Genomic DNA, 20,307 nt, shown 5'->3' with positions numbered 1-20,307 from the left:
GTGAGAGCGAGCGCGAGAGAGAGAGTGAGAGCGAGCGCGAGAGAGAGAGTGAGAGCGAGCGCGAGAGAGAGAGTGAGAGCGAGAGTGAGAGCGAGCGCGAGAGAGAGAGTGAGAGCGAGCGCGAGAGAGAGAGTGAGAGCGAGCGCGAGAGAGAGAGTGAGAGCGAGCGCGAGAGAGAGAGTGAGAGCGAGCGCGAGAGAGAGAGTGAGAGCGAGCGCGAGAGAGAGAGTGAGAGCGAGCGCGAGAGAGAGAGTGAGAGCGAGCGCGAGAGAGAGAGTGAGAGCGAGCGCGAGAGAGAGAGTGAGAGCGAGCGCGAGAGAGAGAGAGTGAGAGCGAGCGCGAGAGAGAGAGAGTGAGAGTGAGCGCGAGAGAGAGAGAGTGAGAGTGAGCGCGAGAGAGAGAGAGAGAGAGAGCGAGCGCGAGAGAGAGAGAGAGAGAGAGAGCGCGCGCGCGCTGAGAGAGGTGGGGGGGGCGGGGGGGGGGGGAGAGAAAGGAAGGATACATTGAAATTACTCTGTTATAAGCAAAGGTCAATAAAAGGCTTTGATAAAGGTGCTAAAATCATGAAGAATTGCTGCTGCTAACCGAAAAGAATCTTTAAATTTCTGCAAAAGGAATGTTTGAAGTTTGAGTCTCAGCAGTGGGACTGAACTAAAAACTCTAGTCACAATGAGTTTTGCCAATTAGACTACAACAAGAGGAGATAAGTTTTTTGCTCTCCTTCATTATAAAAAGCTTCAATTTAAAAACAAAATCATGGGATGAGGGCATTGTTGATTAGGCGAGTACTTATTGTCCAGACCTAACTGAGGGCAGCTAAGAGTCAACCCCATTGCTGTGGGTCTGGTGTCACAGGTAGGCCAGACCAGGTAAGGATGGCAGTTTCCTTCCCCAAAGGACATGCGAGAACCAGGTGGGATTTCCACCCCCTGCGCCCCCCCCACCCCCGCAATCAACAATTAATTTATGGTCATCATTAGACTATTAATTTCAGATTTTTATTGATTTCAAATTCCACCATCTGCCGTTAATATCACTAAACCACCCGTCCCCATTTACCCATACAACTCTATGATGGAATTTCTTTTGTGGCTTTTCAGTGATTGTTAATTTGCTTTTAAAACATGGCCAGTTGGTCAGGTAAGATAAGTAATGGGGGTGAAATTGTTCTCCCTAAAGACTGAGGACATAAGAAAATTCATTCAGCATGGCTGACCCAAATCTTGAACATGAAAACCCATGATCTCATCTAGTCTTATTCTGAGCAGCTCTGGGACAGATTCTTAAATCAATGCATCTTAGTTTAAAGTCATAAATGAACATTTTAAATTAATTTGGATTTAGAAAGTTTAAGTTTAAATTTAATGGCAAGATCCAATTGGGACAGCTTTAATTTTACCTGTTGCTAGTTTCTCATCATCACCATTAGAGTAACTGCTGTCCCTCATTCCATTTACTGCCTTCTCATTTTCAAGCAAATTATCTTCATCCAAACCAAGGGATTTTTTCTGAAACAGCAAAAGAAACAGCAATTAGTAGAGAACTACAAACCATTCTTCAAATCTAAGAAATGCTAATCAGAACTTAAAAATAATGAAATCAAAAACAGTAATCTCTACTTTTTCTGGAAATGTTTATTATCCATGAAGATGAAGCAATCAAGTCAAAAACTGGAACCATTCAAAAGCCCGGTTTAAACCAGAGGTTCACTGGATATTTTTCGAAGTATCGATGTACCTAAACTACTTATATCTACAGGAGCACTCGATTGTCTATCAACCCATTTTTTTCCATAGTAGATTTCGTTCCTAGTTGTCAAAGGCCTCAAATTATGACGATTCGTATTTGCTTTTAATGTCTTCAGGCCTCCCAATTTCTGTAACACTTACTGTCTAATCTGATAAATCTTCTATTAATAAACGTTTCTCCGAATCCAACACCTTGTGCATTGTGCCAGCTTGGTTTCAACTGGTTACCAGTTAAGAGTGCCATGAATCTAGAGTCACGGAACCCAGACAAAAAAAAAATGCAGTGATCATCATGGGCATCATTATGGAGACTCACTTTTAATTTCAGATTTGTTAAATGTATTTAAATTTCACCAGCTGCCATGGAGGATCTGAACGCATGTCCCCAGAGCATTTGCCATGATTCTGAATTATAAGTCCAGGGCTATTACCATGATGCCACAGTTGCTGAGCTTTGCTCTTCAGGCCTCCTCAGAGCCCTTGGGTTATTAACCAAGGCTTGGTATCATGATGGACCAATAAATGAAACAAGAATAATCATGTTTTCCAATTTTAGAACTGCTCCCAATGATTAAAAGGTCAAGAATGAGACAGCAGTAACTTAAGGTGATTAGTAAATGGATCAATGAAACAGGAGGGGGGAAAAAAGAACTTCAATTTGAAAACAAACTGCACTTAGTTGGGATCTGGAATTCACTGCATGTAAATTCAACCATGACATTCAGTTAGGAACTAGGTAGGCACTTGGAAGGAAAAACAAATGCTGGGTGACTGCAAAAGGCAGGAAAGTAGGAATGCTAAATTGATTTTGCAGAGAACTAACAGATTTGATAAGCCAAATGACCTTTCTTAAGTACCATAACTGTAATACCATTCCAACACGGAAAAGTACATCGAGAAAATTAGATAGCAATCATGGACACAGTACTATTGGCAAATGTTTTTTCAATTATACTGGAAAAAAATGACGAACATAACCTGACGACTTGCATCAAGTTATCATGCATTAATAGCTGATTTTTAGCAAAATCTAAGTTCAGGTAGGACCTATCAATTTACGGGAAATAACTCACTTGCTGCTCATAGAAGGATTTCAGAGCCTTTTTAACGACAAAGACTTTTGGAGAACGGATCGGAAGCAACTTAATTTCAGCTGCTGTAAGCGAACTCAGATCACCGATTGTCTTGATGTTTTTAGCTCTTACAAGCTGCCCCAAACCTCGGGCCCTAGTAAGAGGAAAAAAATGTGCGCATAGATTAGATACAGAAGGGAGACAGATTGCATGGCATCATTTTGACTAAAACTGAATAGAAGATTAATTCATAGTAAAACTGCCAGTTTAAAATTAGAATTCAAAAGCAACATTTTAAAACATGGGATCTTGAAATGCACAACCAATAAATGCAACATAAAACTTACTTACCACATATTAGAAGCAAGCTGGGGTAGAATGGTTTCAATTGGTAAAGAACAGCTGATCAGAGCTGGATACACACCAGCTGTAGACAAGGCCCCAGGTTCTTTGCTCATCTCTGAGATCTTGGGAATTTAAAAAAAAATTTTCAGTACCATGTTTTAATTTGGTATATTGTAAATTGTGTTGCTTAAGTATACTGCTGCTGATGGCACTCTATGCCATCCCGAAAGGTAGAAGTGTTGTAACAAGAAAAATCTTGACTCCTAACTTTCTACATTTTTGTTAAAGCATGTTGGAATCAAACCTAAAATTGTTGTTTCCAGCTATAAGCCACACCTAGTGATTTTCTGTGCCTTTATTTTTGAAACACACTTCAGCAGAAATAATAACTTACATACGTATTCTTCCAATTTAGTATAACACTGTCGCCGCTCACAAAGCAGGCTGTTCTATTTTGTAGAGATCAAACATCAAGGATTTTATTTTCATATTTATACATATGCCAGCTGTGGGAGTTGTTACGAAGGTTGATATTTCTGGCCTTACACTAATTGCCCATGAATTGAGCTGACTGTTCAGTCTTTTAAAGACCAGTTAAGAGCCACTTTGCTGTGGGTCTGGAATCCTATGCAGGTAAACTGGTAAGGGAGTGCAAATTTTCTTACTGAAAGTACATTTATTTTTACAAACATCAATAAATGATTTTATGTTTGTCATTAGACTAGTTTTTAATTTCAGGACTTTTATTTTGAACTGAATTCAATAACTGCCGTGGTTGCATTCAACCTCAAACGTCCCAAGAACATTCAGTTTGGGACCCTGGATTATTAGTCCGGAGCCATACCACAATACCACACTTCTGTAAAACACCTTGGCTCAGTCCATAAGAACAAATCTGAATGTTTTGTTGTCTGCCATTTTAACTTGCCACCTTATTTGACCATTCAACACAGGACTCAACACAGGTTGACCAATTTCAGACTTTAACATTTTCTCTATTTTGTTTCCTTCATGCTTGCAGATTTCTATTTTACTTTCATTCTCACTTCCAGATAACACCTCCAAAACGCCATTCATCTGCTCCTCTATTGTGTTTCTTCATTAATCGACCTGTTCTACCACTACATCCTTTGGACTTGTACACTAACACTTATTTAATCTCTCCTAGTTAATACTTGACTAATCTTACCATGCTGTTCTTTCTCCTTTCCCTTGCGCACGTAACACCTCTAACTCTGCCCATTCAGAGATCATTGACCTTAAGTATTAACTGTTCATCTCTACGAATATGCCATCCCTACTGCTTAGTATTCTCTACTTTGCTTTTGAAATGCAAAGCAATACAAGCATCATTTAGTTACACGATAAGAATAGCTTTCAATTTACCAAACATTTCTTTGAACTTTTATAGCCAGAGCTGCGAGCGCTTGGAGACAGGAAACCTTTCGTTGGAGTGGTGTTGTACTGAAGGAATTAAAAATACAAAATTGAGTCAACATAAATAATGCAAGCCAATGTTTCAATAGACACTGACTAAATAAAAAGAACTAATTCCACTTTGACATTCTAAACTCCATAAAGATCAAACAGTTGTAAAATCAAAAAAGACAGCATGAAACACAAAACAAACGACTGCATGTATATAGTGCCCTTGATGACCTTAGAACTTGACAAAGATTTATAAAACCAAGGAAATACTTTTGAACAACAACTCTTAGTGTTGGCAACGTTAAGGGATTTTGAATTTTTTTTCTCCGCTGGCAAAAGATAAGTATTAGCTAGATAGGGGGAAGAAGCCTTGATCTTCTATGGCAGCAAAAGAAAGCATGACAAGTATCCAGAGTACAAGTAGCTTTGGTATATTTTATCTGAAAGATGATGCCTCAGTGCAAAATTTCCTTAGTACTACACTGGAAGGCCAACTTGCATGATTGCGCGATCAAATATCTAGAGTGGAACTTCAATCCGCAACTCAGTTTCACAACAAACATAACAACAATAACTGGAGTTAACAAACAAATGATTATTTCTGTTTGAAAGCAAAACCACAAAATGAGACAGGTTACGAGCATCTGCAAAACATTCCTTAATTTTTTAGTGGGGTTACTAGTGGGACAGTCGTTAGCCAGGATATCAGAATGCTTGTGGTCTTCTTTAAGCAGCTTCGTGCATCTTGCATGCCAAGTTGAATAATAGACATATGGCCAAATATGGCAATTGTGATTTTCCAGAATCTCCTCAGCCCTATACTGAAGGATTAGCTTAAAAGTCGAACTTGAATGCGAGATTCTAAAGTTAGCCACTGGTAGAGGGTAAACTAAAAACATACTGGCTGAATTTGGATTCTGACCTGAAACGTCAGCTGTCCTGTTCCTCTGATGTTGCCTGGCCTACTGTGTTAGAACAAAGAAAATTACAGCACAGAACAGTCGCTTTGGCCCTCCAAGCCTGCGCTGATCGAGGTCCTAAACCATAAGACATAGGAATGGAAGTAAGGCCATTTGGCCCATCAAGTCCACTCCGCCATTTAAATCATCCTCTGTCTAAACCTGTCATCTATTTTCTAAGGGCCGGTACCCCTTTGCTCCCTGCCCATCCATGTACCTGTCCAGATACATCTCAAAAGACACTATTGTGTCTGCGTCTAACACTTCCGCTGGCAACACGTTCCAGGCACCCACCACCCGCTGCGTAAAGAACTTTCCACATATATCACCCTTAAACTTTCCTCCTCTCACTTTGAACTCATGACCCCCAGTAAGTGAGTCCCCCACTCTGGGGGAAAAAACTTCTTGCTATCCACCTTGTCTATACCCCTCGTGATTTTATAGACCTCAATCAGATCACTCCTCAATCTCCATCTTTCTAATGAAAATAATCCTACTCTACTCAACCTTTCTTCATAGCAAGCGCTCCCCATACCAGGCAACATCCTGGTGAACCTCCTCTGCACCTTCTCCAAAGCATGCACATCCTCTTGGTAATGTGGCGACCAGAACTGTGCATAGTACTCTAAATGTGGACGAACCAAAGTCTTATACAACTGCCGCACAACCTGCCAACACTAGTACTCAATACCCCGTCTGATGAAGGAAAGCATGCCGTATGTCTTCTTGGCCACTCCATTGACCTGCGTTGCCACCTTCAAGGAACAATGGACCTGAACACCCAGATTTCGCTGTACATCAATTTTCCCTAGGACTTTTCCATTTACTGTATAGTTTACTCGTGAATTAGATCTTCCAAAATGCATCACCTCACATGCCCAGATGGAACTCCACCTGCCATTTATCTGCCCAACTCTCCAATCTATGTTCTGCTGTAATCTTTGACAGTCCCCTTCACTATCTGCTACTCCAACAATCCTCGTGTCATCTGCAAACTTGCTAATCAGATCACCTATACCTTCCTCCAAATCATTTACGTATATCACAAACAACAGTGGTCCCAGCACAGATCCCTGTGGAACACCACTGGTCACAGGTCTCCAATTTGAGAAACCCCCTTCCACTACTACTCTGTCTCCTGTTGCCTAAGCCAGTTTTTTATCCATCTAACTAGCACACCCTGGACCCCATGCAACTTCACTTTCTCCATCAGCCTGCCATGGGGAACCTTATCCAATGCCTTGCTGAAGTCTATGTATATGACATCTACAGCCTTTCCCTCAAAAATCAACTTTGGCGTCCTCAAAGAATTCTATTAAGTTGGTAAGACATGACTTTCCCTCCACAAAACCATGTTGTCTATCACTGATATGTCCACTTTCTTCCAAATGGGAATAGATCCTATCCCTCAGTATCTTCTCCAACACCTTCCCGACCACTGACATCAGGCCCACTGGTCAATAATTCCCTGGATTATCCCTGCTACCCTTCTCAAACAAGGCGACAACATTAGCAATTCTCCAGTCCTCCAGGACCTCATCCGCGTTTAAGGATGCTGCAAAGATATCTGTTAAGGCCCTGGCTATTTCCTCTCTCGCTTCCCTCAATAACCTGGGATAGATCCCTTTCGGACCTGTGGACTTGTCCACCTTAATGCCTCATAGGATACCCAACACTTCCTCCCTCCTTATATCAACTTGACCTAGAGTAGAGTAATCAAACATCTATCCCTAACCTCAACATCTGTCACGTCCCTCTCCTTGGTGAATACGGATGCAAAGTACTCGTTAAGAATGTCGCCCATTTTCTCTGACTCAATGCATAACTTTCCTTCTTTGTCAGTTAGTGGGCCAATCCTTTCTCTAGTTACCCTCTTGCTCTTTATATATGAATAAAAGGCTTTGGGACTTTCCTTAACCATTTTTGCTAAAGGTATCTTATATTCCTTTTTAGCCCTCTTAGTTCCTTGTTTCAGAGTGTTCCTCTAGCTCCACACTTTGTTATCTCCAACTCCCACATCTGCAGTTCTTGCTATCTGGGCTGAATTTTATTGTTCTTTTACTGTTCAAAAGCTTGAATTCAAATACTCATTTTGCAAACAATTATGAAAATATGGAAATAAATGAGCCCGTTCAGAGATTAGACTACATCAGAAAATTACTTTCATGTCTTTTTCATCTAACATCCTGGTACAGCCAACAACTGGATGGAAGACACAGTTAGGCTTTTTTGGATGCGTGAATTAAGAGAGAACACAACCGCTCCCATCTATTATTATCTTGTAAAACTGAGAATGTGAAAGAGAACAATGAACCCTACCTTGGATTGAATATTGGGCTGGCTGCAACCATTTGTGGCAGCATAATTTAATCCAGGAGAATTTCCCGAAGAGGAATGGGACCGCACCACTGGGCTACGGCGATCAATATCATCTGCCAATCCTTCCTGCTGGATCGGATCTGCAAACGAAACACGACGAATCTACAGAAAACGCAGAACACGGAAAATCTGAACTCTCATGAAGATGTGAAAGACAGGGCACCTTCTCAGAAGATTCTAAATTACAAAGTTAATTTAAACCAAACACTGTTCTGGTTTTTAAAACTAATTTTTCCAACCTTGTGTAGAATGCTGAGTAAAAATACCTGTAACTTCTAAAAAAAGTAACCAGATTGATTTTGAGCTGTTTAAACATCCCCCATTGTAGTAGTTGATTATTTGGGGCACAGAAAATTAACTTCTGTCTTTATTCAAAAGAATAAGCATTCATACAGGCCTCCATTTAATGAGTGAAACAAAAGGGAGAAAACCTGCTGAGATACCAGAAATCTGTGTTAAATCTTTCTATGACAGAGAATGAAGCTAGGTCTTTTCCATTCTTAAATTTTAACAGGACAGAAGTTGGAGCTATGTTAATGAAATATATAAAAGGCAATATGTGGACATATACTAATTAAAATTGATTAAGGATATCAATTTACGAGGAGACAAACAGACCTCAAATCAATAAGCAAATCTTCCCAAAGTTAAAATCTCTGATTAACACCCCAGCTACATTCAAAAAGTTCAAAGACTGGCGTGGGAGAATGGGTTCTGGTTCATGGGGCAATACCATTGGGAGAGTAGACACTTGGAACCTCCCTGGGACCAATGTTCTCATCAATTACATGTACAGCAGATTTTAAACTAAATAGTAGGGGCAAGAGATCATATGTGCAAAGATGTGGAACAGAGAATAGGGTCATAGTAAGGGAAGAGATTAGCAAGAAAGCAAACAAGGGTCAGTAAATAACAAAGGGGCAAAGGAAAATCCTAGGAATGCACTAACAATCAAGATTAGATGAAGTGAAAGCAAAGGCACTGTGTCTGAATGCAGGTAGCATTCATAGCAAACTATATGAATTGAGAATACATACTGAAATAAATATATCTGACAGCCATGAAGACAAGGCGTCAGGATGACAGGGAAATGGACCTGGCAGGTGGAATGTAACGTGGGAAAATAAACAGTTATTTGCTTTGCCAGAAAGAAGCAGAGTATTAACAAAACGGAAAACAACTGGAGAACCCTAAGGTGCAGAGGAATTTAGATGTTCTGGTGAAACAGGTTAAAAAAAAGGTGGTGTGCAGGTACAGCATGTACATTAGGTTGCAAGTGGGATGCTATCCTTTATTAAGACAGGAAGTGAACATATTTACTTGGAAAGGGATAGGTGTATACCACTGGGCAAGAGTTATAGCTAGGGAAAAGGCAATTATGATTAGATTAGGCAAGATTTAGGGAGCATAGGATGGGGAAGGAAATTGCAGAGAATGGGCACATTGGAAATGTGGAGCTTATTCAAAGAAAAGCTCCTATGTGTCCTAGATAAGTATGTACCTGTCAGGCAGGGAGGAAGCTCTAGAGCGCGGGAGCTGTGGTTTACGAAGCAAGTGGAATCTCTGGTCAAGAGGAAGAAGAACGCTTATGTTAGGATGAGATGTGAAGGCTCAGTTAGGGTGCTTGAGGGTTACAAGGTACTCAGGAAAGACCTAAAGAGAGAGCTCAGAAGAGCCAGGAGGAGGCATGAGAAATTGCTGGTGGATAGGATCAGGGTCAGCCCTATGGCTTTCTATAGGTACTAGAGGAATAAAAGAATGAGGAGAGTAAGATTAGAGCCAATCAAGGATAGTAGTGGGAAGTTATGTGTGGGGTCAGAGGAGATATGGGAAGCACTAAACTGAATATTTTTTGACAGTATTCACTCTAGAAAACGACAATGTTGTCGAGGAGAATACTGAGATACAGGCTACTAGACTAGGTGGGATTGAGGTTCACATGGAAGAGGTATTAGAAATCCTACAGAGTGTGAAGATAGACAAGTCCCCTGGGCCGGATGGGGTTTATCCTAGAATCCTCTGGGAAGCCAGGGAGGAGATTGCCAAGCCTTTGGCATTGATCTTCAACTCGTCATTGTCTACAGGAATGGTGCCAGACGACCGGAGGATAGCAAATGTGGTTCCCCTGTTCAAGTAGGGGAGTAGAGACAACCCTGGTAATTACAGACCAGGGAACCTTACTTCAGTTGTTGGTAAAGTGTTGGAAAAGGTTATAAGGGATAGGATTTATCATCATCTAGAAAAGATGAATTTGATTAGGGATAGTCAGCACGGTTTTGTGAAGGGTGGGTCGTGCCTCACAAACCTCATTGAGTTCTTTGAGAAGGTGACCAAACAGGTAGATGAGAGTAAACTGGTTGATGTGGTGTATATGGATTTCAGCAAGGCGTTCGATAAGGTTGCCCACAGTATGCTATTGTACAAAATGAGGAGGAATGGGATTGTGGGAGATATAGCAGTTTGGATCAGAAATTGGCTTGCTGAAAGAAGACAGAGGTGGTTGATGGGAAATGTTCATCCTGGGGACCAGTTACTAGTGGTGTACCGCAAGGGTCGGTGTTGGGTCCACTGCTGTTCGTCATTTTTATAAATGACCTGGATGAGGGTGTAGAAGGATGGGTTAGTAAATTTGCAGGATGACACTAAAATCGGTGGAGTTGTAGGTAAGTGTGGAAGGATATTGCAGGTTACAGAGGAACATTGGCAAGCTGCAGAGCTGGGCTGAGAAGTGGCAAATGGAGTTTAATGCAGAAAAGTGTGAGGTGATATACTTTGGTCTGAGTAACTAGAAGGCAAAGTACTGGGCTAATGCTAAGATTCTTAGTAGTGTAGACGAGCAGAGAGATCTCAGTGTCCATGTACACAGATCCTTGAAAGCTGCCACCCAGGTTGACAGGGCTGTTAAGAAGGCATATAGTGTTTTAGCTTTTATTAATAGAGGGATCGCGTTCCGGAACCATGAGGTTATGCTGCAGCTGTACAAAACTCCGGCACGGCCACACTTGGAGTATTGCATACAGTTCTGGTCACCGCATTATAAGAAGGATGTGGAAGCTTTGGAATGGGTGCAGAGGAGATTTACTCGGATGTTGCCTGGTATGGAGGGAAGGTCTTACGAGGAAAGGCTGAGGGACTTGAGGCTCTTTTCGTTAGAGAGAAGGTTGAGAGGTGACTTAATTGAGACATATGAAATAATCAGAGGGTTAGATAGGGTGGATAGGGAGGGCCTTTTTCCTAGGATGGTGACAGCGAGCATGAGGGGGCAAAGCTTTAAATTGAGGGGTGAAAGATATAGGACAGATGTCAGAGGTAGTTTCTTTACTCAGAGAGTAGTAAGGGAATGGAACGCTTTGCCTGCAACGGTAGTAGATTCGCCAACTTTAAGTACATTTAAGTCGTCATTAGACAAGCATATCGATGTACATGGAAATAGTGTAGGTTAGATGGGCTTCAGATTGGTATGACAGGCCAGCACAACATCGAAGGCCGAAGGGCCTGTACTGTGCTGTAATGTTCTATTAAAGTAAGGACACTAAGGTACAGTTAACTAGGGCCTTGATGAGACCAGATCTTGATTGTCGGGTGCAGTTTTGGTCTCTTTATTTAAGGAAGGATGTAAATGTACTGGAAGCACTTCTGAGGATATCTACGTGCTCGATGGACTGTTAGGCTGTCTTATGTGAAGTCAGACAGACCGGACTTGTTTTCACTGAGTTTAAAAAGGTGAGGGATTATTTGATTCAAGTGTACACGATTGTGAATGGCTTTGACAAAGCAAACGTGAAAATGGAAATTCCTCTTGTTGTTCAGTCAAAACTAACGGATAGTATTTTAAAATTAGTGTTCACTCATTCTGGGAGAACTGATTTCTTCAAAGGGTGGATGACCTTGAAATTGTCTGGCTATTTAACACTTTTAAGACAGTTGGACAACTTGCTTATTGGACCTGGGAAATCAGTGGTTATAGTAGGTGGTGTTCTGAATTCACATTCCTAACCACAAGTGAAGCAAACTTAGACCAAACTGTCTACTGCTACTCTTACTTTAAATCTTTAAATGTTTTGGAATGGCAGTATTAAGGGATTTTATTTATCATTGTTCCAATCGATCTTTGCATGGATAAAGGGTACATACAGGGAGGAATTTCTGAAATGTTTTCAGGAGAACTTCCATTACCTCTTGCGCCAACTCGGAAGACGACCCTGCTGGGTTTTATACTGGAAAGGAGAGGCACTGGGCCAAGCACAACAAGTACTGTGATGGAACACAGATTTAAAAGAGATCATTACACGAAGATTAAGACTAGCAATGGAGAAGAATGAACACCAAAGTAGAAAACTGAACTTGTAAATGCGAAGAGGGTGAATTTCAATGGGATGAGGAGGACATGGCCAGGATAGAGTGGGACTGAACAGTGACAGAAAATTGGCAACAGATAATGAAAGCAAGGCTCTTCAAAATGACAAGGAAAAGAAAGAAAACAACAAAATATCTTCTTTTAAAAAGAGCATATGATGGTGAATTCTTCAAAACAGAACCAGGTCAAAAGTAATGAATTGAAAAGGATTGTGAAAAGGGTAATGAGGCTGTCAAAGAGAACGAGGATACCGCAGTTGACCCGAAAAAGAATTCAACATCGTAAACAGCAGGTAGATCAGTGAGCACAGAGGTAATTGGAGACGGGGATTTGCTGTTGAGTTTTGATGTAAGCAGAGTTTTGGAACGGCCTCATGGTTACAAAACTAGTTAGTAGCACAGTAGAATGGTTTAATTTAAATGGTAATTAAGGCAACAATGAGAGTTTCAATAATAGATTAGGGCAGAAATGGCTAGCACGAGGGGTCATAGTTTTAAGCTGGTTGGTGGAAAGTATCGAGGGCATGTCAGAGGCAGGTTCTTTACGCAGAGAGTTGAGAGAGCATGGAATGCGTTGCCAGCAGCAGTTGTGGAAGCAAGGTCATTGGGGTCATTTAAGAGACTGCTGGACGTGTATATGGTCACAGAAATTTGAAGGTGCATACATGAGGATCAATGGTCGGCACAACATTGTGGGCTGAAGGGCCTGTTCTGTGCTGTACTGTTCTATGTTCTAGATGGGCTAAGACAGGGGAGAAGCAAAAAAACTTAAGTATAAAGAGTTGTATTTAATAGAGGCATAGGGTAACAGTGGTATGCTAACTGAGTGCTTTATATTGACATTTATTAAACAGATCACTGACAAAACAGCAGTAAAATTGGAGATGCTAGAGAAAACAAATAGGATGAAAATTAGTAGCCAAAATATCCAGTAAAGGCTGGCTATACTTAAGACAAGTTGCTGTTTGGAAGGCTTACATCCTAGTTTGATAAACAAAATGGGTGCAGAAACAGCAAAAGGATTACAATCTTTCGCATAAGTCCTACAGTATTGGAGAATGGCAAACATGACATTCTTATTCAAGAAGAAAAAAGTACAGGAGAACTCCTTGTAACTCCAGTTTGTAAATTCAATATCAGTGGTAAGGTTTTAAAATCAATAAGTCGGGGAGAAAGATGTTAACAGACACTAAGTTTGAGTTAATGAAAGAAAACCAATAAGTTTGTAAAAAGCTAATCTAATAGACGTTAGGGTGAAGTAATGCAGTGGATGCTGTCTACATGGATTTTAAGAAAGCTCTGTATAAAAGGCTGGCTAACAAAATTGAGGGTCATTAAATTGAAGAGTCAAATAAAATTTGGAAAGAGTGGCAAAGCGAAGATGGTAACAATTAACTGCAACAGACGAGGAACAGGACTGATACCAGGCAGACAAGTAGGAAATGGAATTCAATACAGAGAAGTGTAAGCCGATGCAAAGTGGCAGAACAAACCAGCTATGTAGACTTAATCACGCGAATCTAAAAAGCGCATGCAGATGCAAGCGTCACCAGACTGTTCATGTGCACAGATCGTTGTGTGTGACAAGACACATTTGAGAGAACAGTCGGCAAACCAGTCAAGAGCTTCATAAACAAAGCAACTGAGTGAATAAGTCAAGCAGAGATAGTCGGAACTGCAGACACTGGAGAATCTGAGATAACAAGGCATAGAGCTAGATGAACATAGCAGGCCAAGCAGCAGAGGAGCAGGAAGGTTGACATTTCGGGCCTGGACCCTTCTTCAGAAATTCAGAGGCCACTGTGTACATCCAGCTCTACACCTTGTTACCTCTGAATAAGTCAAGCAGTTGTGTTTAACTTTCAAAGCTCTGGTTGGACCACAATTACAACATCGTATGCATTCTTGATCATCATACTTCAATTAGTATATGATGCTCTTTGGGAGGGTGTAGAAAGGATTTACCAGAATAGTTTCAGGGATGAGGCAATTTAAGTAATCATCATCAATTTAAGAAATCATCAATTATCTCTACTTCCACTTCCCAGATCATTCGATATATATTAAAGTTTTCTTTCCACTGCTTGTATTTTTTTTACTGAAAATGTTAAGCCTGTATCTGTATCTCATAACCTTGTGGGAACTGTTGTGCTGTGTCTTCCTTTTCTTAAAACCTGCCTTTCAAATCTCACCGTAATCTCTTTTGCTACTAGTAGGCCTACCTCAGCGGCTCCAACCTCGTCTCGTGCTTAGGGACATGCAGGCTGGTTGGGCTGGCTGTGGGAGGTGCAGGGTTGCAGGGATCGGATCTGCGTGGAATGCTCTTCGGAGGGTCAGTGTGGACCCATTGGGCCAGGTGACCTTCTACACCGTACAGATTCGACAACTTAGCCTACGTTTCGCTCTTAACTAAGGAGCTGATGTTAAATATAACATTACCAACATTATTTTTAAGGTTAGCCAATTCAGCATTAGTCAATATTAGTCAGTTACTCAGTCGTTTTAAAAAAAAACAATCTGCAAACTTATCCAAACTGAGAGAGAGTCCGAGTCATACAAATACTTGATTTATTTTACCAACCTTTGTCATCGGAGAAGGAGAATCATTTTCAGATGGCCGTTTAACCCCTTTCTTGAGAATGCTTGTAGAAGGAGATGCTGTGGGTGACCACACACAACATGCCTGCATTTCAGAAGGACTGTGCATTGTTCCAATCAGAAAAGAGGCATCATTTTTAGTCTTTTGCGGCGATTCCATAAGATGCTCTGACATCGGTTTATGGACAGTTTCTGTGGTTAACTCCACCTCCAGAGAAGACTCTTCATCTCCAACAGTCTCTATATCTTTCAACTGCTCTGCAATTATTGGCCCACCTTGTAAAGTCTTTTGGTCAAATGGGGTTGAAACATTAGTCCTTTCCATGTGATCTGTTTCAGTCTGTATAGTGGTCACTCCATCATCTGGAACAGTTACACTTGCCCTACTCGGTTTATGTTGTTCCACCTCACAGTCAGCTAATGATTCTTTGCTTTCTAATGGCTCATCCTTTATCAAAGAAGCATCGTTGGATACTGGTTCTCCTTCTGACATTGATAATTTAACAGTGCCATCATCTTCCTTCAACGATTCTACTTGTTCATTCTCTCCATAATTGAAAGGTTCCTCTGATTTCTGCTCTGTTGAAGACTCCTGCACCACTTTCAGCTCTGTGGAAGAGTAACTGATCATTTCCTGCTTGGAGAATGACGACTCTGGTACTGCATTTTGCTCCATTAAAGAGCCATCTGCCTGTGGGCCTGAGGAGGAATCATCCCCAGCCGCTTGCCGCTCTGCAGAGGGCTCCCCGGCCGCTTGCCGCTCCGCAGAGGTTTCAATTCTTGGAATGACCTTTCTCTCTTCTGTCAAATCCACCTCCGATGTAACAGTACTAAGAGAACCACCAAAAAACTGAATTTTGCTATTCCCAGACAGAGGCGTGCTGAAAGCACAAGGTCCATCATTTGCAGCGTCATTGAACCTGGGGCTTTCCAATTGTCCTTCTGCAGAAGGATAATTCATTGAAGAGCTCTGATATACGGTATGGTCTTCTTGATCATCAGATTGTGGATCTTGTTTGGTGAAACTCTCCTTGCTTTCTAATTGCAATTTTCCATGTTGTGAAACGCCTTTGCAGCAATCACAATTTTTAGTTTTCCGGGTCCTTTTACTTCTCACATGGCACTCATCTGATTGCGGACTGCTTTTAGTCAAGAGGAGCCTATCTGAAAGATATGAACAGTCATCAGTTGATAAAACCCCCTTCTCATAAGACAAGGGTGGAATGTGGACATTTGTGGAGGCTTCTTCAGTTTTGCCTGGTTCTAAATCCAGCTGACTTTTTACACATCCGACAGTTTCAGGTTGATCTCTTGAGTTACGCGATATGCTGTGCACTTTTGCATCCTTTTCCATGTTTGGCTCTTCAATGAATGCATGCGGCACTGGAGACACCTGTGAACGATTCATTTCATTAATATTTTCTACTTCTTCCATTTGGGTCATCACTATACCTTCCTGCTGATTTTCAACCTCTACATTTTCATTTTTTGAGTACACCTGGCTATTTACAGTTGTTTCATCTTCCATCAAAACTTTGGTCTTGCTATTTTTGAGGGACAGCTCTTTGGTCTTTGTTCTTCCCTTAGATATTCTTCTTTTCTTCTGACCATCCTGAAGTTTTGGATTGCCTTCAGAACCCTCTAATTCAGTAATGCCAGAGCAGCTGTTTGCTGCTTCAGACAAGCCTTGGGATGCCCTACGAGTCTGGTAGCGAGGGCGGACTCGGTCAGCAGGATCTGGGGTATTCTTGGTGGAATCAGACTCCTGAGAATCACTTATTAAAATCCTGTTTTTCTCAGTTGCTGACTTACTTTTAGAATCTTTTTCTTTGCAAAGCTCATCGTGCAGGAAAGAATTTTGAAGATGCTCCTCACCCTCGTTTTGTGACTTTTTTCCAAGTTTATCATCTCTCTTTTCGTTGTTGTCCATCTGATCAGTCATGGCCACATCAAAGTGCTTCCGAGAAGAGCGCCTTAGCATTTTTTGTGTTAGTATTTTAGAAGAATCATTCTCAACTTGTATGCTTGAAGCATCTTCTGATGAGGCTCTCTCTTTTGAGCCCACAGGAGTTGTTTCAGAATTTACCTCATTAGAAGTACTGCTTTTTGTCTGTTTGTTACTTGACTGACTCTCAGAATCCTGGCAGCATGCAGCTTTGCTTTTATTAAGGTGGTCTCTACTATTAGTTGAAGCATTTTTTTTTCTATCCGATGATTCAACTTTGGAACTCTTCGTACTTTTTGACACCTTAGTGTACTTGGATGGTTTTTCTTCAGCTGACCTTTCAGTTTTGCTTTGCCTACGTCTACCGCGTTTGCCAGTGATTTGTACATTTATTGATCCGGTTTTTGTGGTACTCAAATTGACTTCCTGGCAAACTTTGTTCACCTCAGGTGGTGATGCAGCTTCCACCTCCATTGCTTCAGTCCGCTGAGGAATGAAAACCTCAGCAGCTGCTTGTGCCATTTTAACCAAAGGCGAGTTGCTGAAGCAATATGTAGTTGAGGGATCAAACTTCTCCAGGGTAATAAATGACTGTCGTCTGCTGCTCGTTTTTTGTGGCGTTCCAGAAATGACGTCAGAAGAGGTAGAACTACCACTGACATCAGCACTGCCGACCCCTGATTCAGGGGCACAACCAGTGCAGTTTGATTTGGATTCAGTCACCATGTTTAACACTTCCTCCTGTTTGCCACTGCAAACACAGTCAATGGAATCTTCAACGATTTGTTCAGTTCTACTTCTTTTGTGATCAACACATTCTTGGTCAGTTCCTTGATCAGGCAACTCATTTTCCTTATTTGCCTCAGTGGCAATTTGGGTATCGAGTTCATTTTCGGTTTCCATAACTTCATCCTGAAAAATAAAAATTTTTTCTCAATGTTATAACAGATGCTATGAGGCATAGTTAAACAGACCCATACTTTCCATAAACTAACTGACCTTCAAAGTGGAGCATATCAGTACAGGCTTTCTTTGAAATGTTACTGTTTATTAGCAGCACTGAGCCCTACAAGTTTAGCAGCACCAAATATAAACAATCTATTACTTTGTGGAATCCACTGTATTCAGAAGAACGCCCCTTGCTGTATTAGTATTCTAGGCAGAAATACATGTTTGGCAAGGTTAATATATTTGTACCTCAGCAGACTGGTTGTAGCAATTTCATAAACTTGACTTCAAGACTGAACCTTACAAATCGTCTTCATTGGGATTCAACATTAAACTATTACCCAGCCTGAGAAACAGCTCTTGTTGGAAATAACGTATAGGTAAATCTTCACAATCTAATTCATTTGTTACAATTGTGGGGAACTATGGTAGTTATAATGCATATTTTGTAAAGAAATCTAAATGAATGCAAAGAATATCAAAAATCAAGGTCCCTCAAAGGCAAATGACAACCTTTGTGACCCAGCTGATAGTGGGTTCAAACAGCAATTATCTCAAGGTCATGGAGAGAATAACCATTCCTATGTCACCAAAACCTGACAATGACAACAAGGCAAGCTAATGGCTGAACAGTAAGACAGCAATTGCCTTGACTAAAAGGCAATGATGCATCTGCCTCCCAAACCTACACTGATCCAGTACCTAACATGAAAGATGGTGCAATGGTTTGGGACAGCTACAGTTTTAAGTGTTAAACTGCCTAAAAGTTCTGTGAGCAACCATTTAGTGCAGAAACCACAAGGGAGACATCTTGATGTAGTCACTGTTTCACAACAGGAGGGAGGATGATTTTGTATACTAAGCCAAGCTACCAAGGGCCATCACTTTATTGTCATAAAATCAAAGAAAGGAGCCGTCACTCAATCCCAGGACCTGTTCTGCTCTATCCACCTATGGGAACAACCTTCAACTATATGACCACAGAAATCATGACAGTTGCTGAATTCAACTTTTCACTTTGGAAAGTGGATGTTCAACAATCTTAGATACTGAACAAACTTCCATCTTCATAAGTATCTTTCATTCCTGCCTCTTTTTAACTTTTGCATTTTTATTTTCAGTTAATAACTATCACTTTTACTTGGGTAACTGCAACAGTCATTTAGCAATAAACTAATTTTTATGTAAACAAATTCATGCTTTTAGTCATTTCTAAATTGAAACAAACTTAAAAAAGGGACCATATACAAACTTATTCAAGTTTACGATCCACAAATTGCCCCACACCATCACTTTAAACTGCAATTCAGTAATAATTTACACTTAACAGCTGATTAATTAGTCAATACTCAAGCAGCAGGATACACATCTGTATAACACGGGTAGTTTAAGGGCAAAGAGATTTCTTTGAATCATTCCCGGATATCTTGTGGCTACCAATTTGAATCTCAGTAGTTTCATCAGTTGAGTGTCATGTTTGAGTCCCAATGTGGTAAAAGCTGATTAAAAAGCAACAATATGACCTAATCAGGCTACAATTTGCTGAGGAATCTTTCAGTGACACATTCATCTCCAGACCAAAGTAGAATCGACTCAAATTATCCAATAAGAGTGCAGTGTTTATAATTAACATTCAATCTTCATTTCCTTGTGGCTAGGTTACATTTGCACCTAATCATTTAAAAAAAAACAAATTTTGCTAAAAGTTATCATCCACCTGTGGTAGGTTTTCAGATGTTTCCGCTGCTTCCTCAAGTTTCTTTGCAGGATTATCTCTGGGGGAGGAGATAAAAGGCAGAAATCCGGTAACAAAATTAGATCACTGTATATCATACAGTCTCATTAACTTGAAATCGTGGAATAAGGAATTTGGAAATAATTAAATCGAATTTTACTTTTGATCGGCAGGGCTACGGGGTGGAAAATGAAAGCTGTTTTGCCAAATGTATGAAATGGGGTTTAACTCAAATCAGAACATGTGAAACTGCCTAATTCAGTACAGCTCTGTCTAAACAGCAATCACTGTTTTCTGCTCTTTTGGAGCTAGCTTTGTCATGATGACGATCAAAACCCTGAGGTACTTTAACAAAGTGTTGAGCTGGATAAACACAGGTCAGGCAGCATCTTAGGAGCACAAAAGCTGACGTCATCAGAAGGGTCTAGGCCTGAAACGTCAGCTTTTGTGCTCTTAAGATGCTGCCTGACCTGTTGTGTTCATCCAGCTCAACACTTTGTTATCTCGGATTCTCCAGCATCTGCAGTTCCCATTATCCCTGAAGTACTTTGAACATTTTAAATTTCCAAAATATGTCTAATAAGTAAACAGGACTGCTACAGACAATGAAAAAGAATGCAAATTCAGTGGGGTCGGGCAAAGTCCTGTGTTACCAATGGCATGTCACACATATAAAATGCCAGAAAAATACCAGAGATGCCACTGGAAGAGATAATGTGCTGATTGCCTTCCATCTTTTAGGCACCTTGTATTTTGCCCTTCCAAGAATATAAAAACAGACAGCAACTCTGGT

The 20,307-nt window shown here is 40.8% G+C and overlaps 1 protein-coding gene across 4 annotated transcripts in view; it reads right to left on the bottom strand.

Moving 5' to 3' along the window:
- Positions 1-20,307, bottom strand: part of rif1 (replication timing regulatory factor 1) — a 103,308-nt gene that overhangs the window by 4,015 nt on the left and 78,986 nt on the right. For 3 of the 4 annotated variants that reach the window (XM_059647482.1, XM_059647484.1, XM_059647483.1), the window contains exons 29-35: positions 19,497-19,554; positions 14,870-17,743; positions 7,873-8,034; positions 4,553-4,630; positions 3,173-3,288; positions 2,822-2,975; positions 1,400-1,508 (exon numbers count right to left, since the gene is read on the bottom strand). In XM_059647482.1, coding sequence (XP_059503465.1) covers positions 1,400-1,508; positions 2,822-2,975; positions 3,173-3,288; positions 4,553-4,630; positions 7,873-8,034; positions 14,870-17,743; positions 19,497-19,554 — 3,551 coding nt within the window. Of the gene's footprint in view, positions 1-1,399; positions 1,509-2,821; positions 2,976-3,172; positions 3,289-4,552; positions 4,631-7,872; positions 8,035-14,869; positions 17,744-19,496; positions 19,555-20,307 lie in introns of those variants that run through there. The other variant, XM_059647485.1, reaches the window with a different exon arrangement.

Source organism: Stegostoma tigrinum, chromosome 7 (genome assembly GCF_030684315.1).
Source record: "Stegostoma tigrinum isolate sSteTig4 chromosome 7, sSteTig4.hap1, whole genome shotgun sequence".
NCBI lineage: Eukaryota > Metazoa > Chordata > Chondrichthyes > Orectolobiformes > Stegostomatidae > Stegostoma > Stegostoma tigrinum.
The sequence above is the reverse complement of the archived record's forward strand: the minus strand, read 5'-3'. Positions and strand labels throughout refer to the sequence as shown.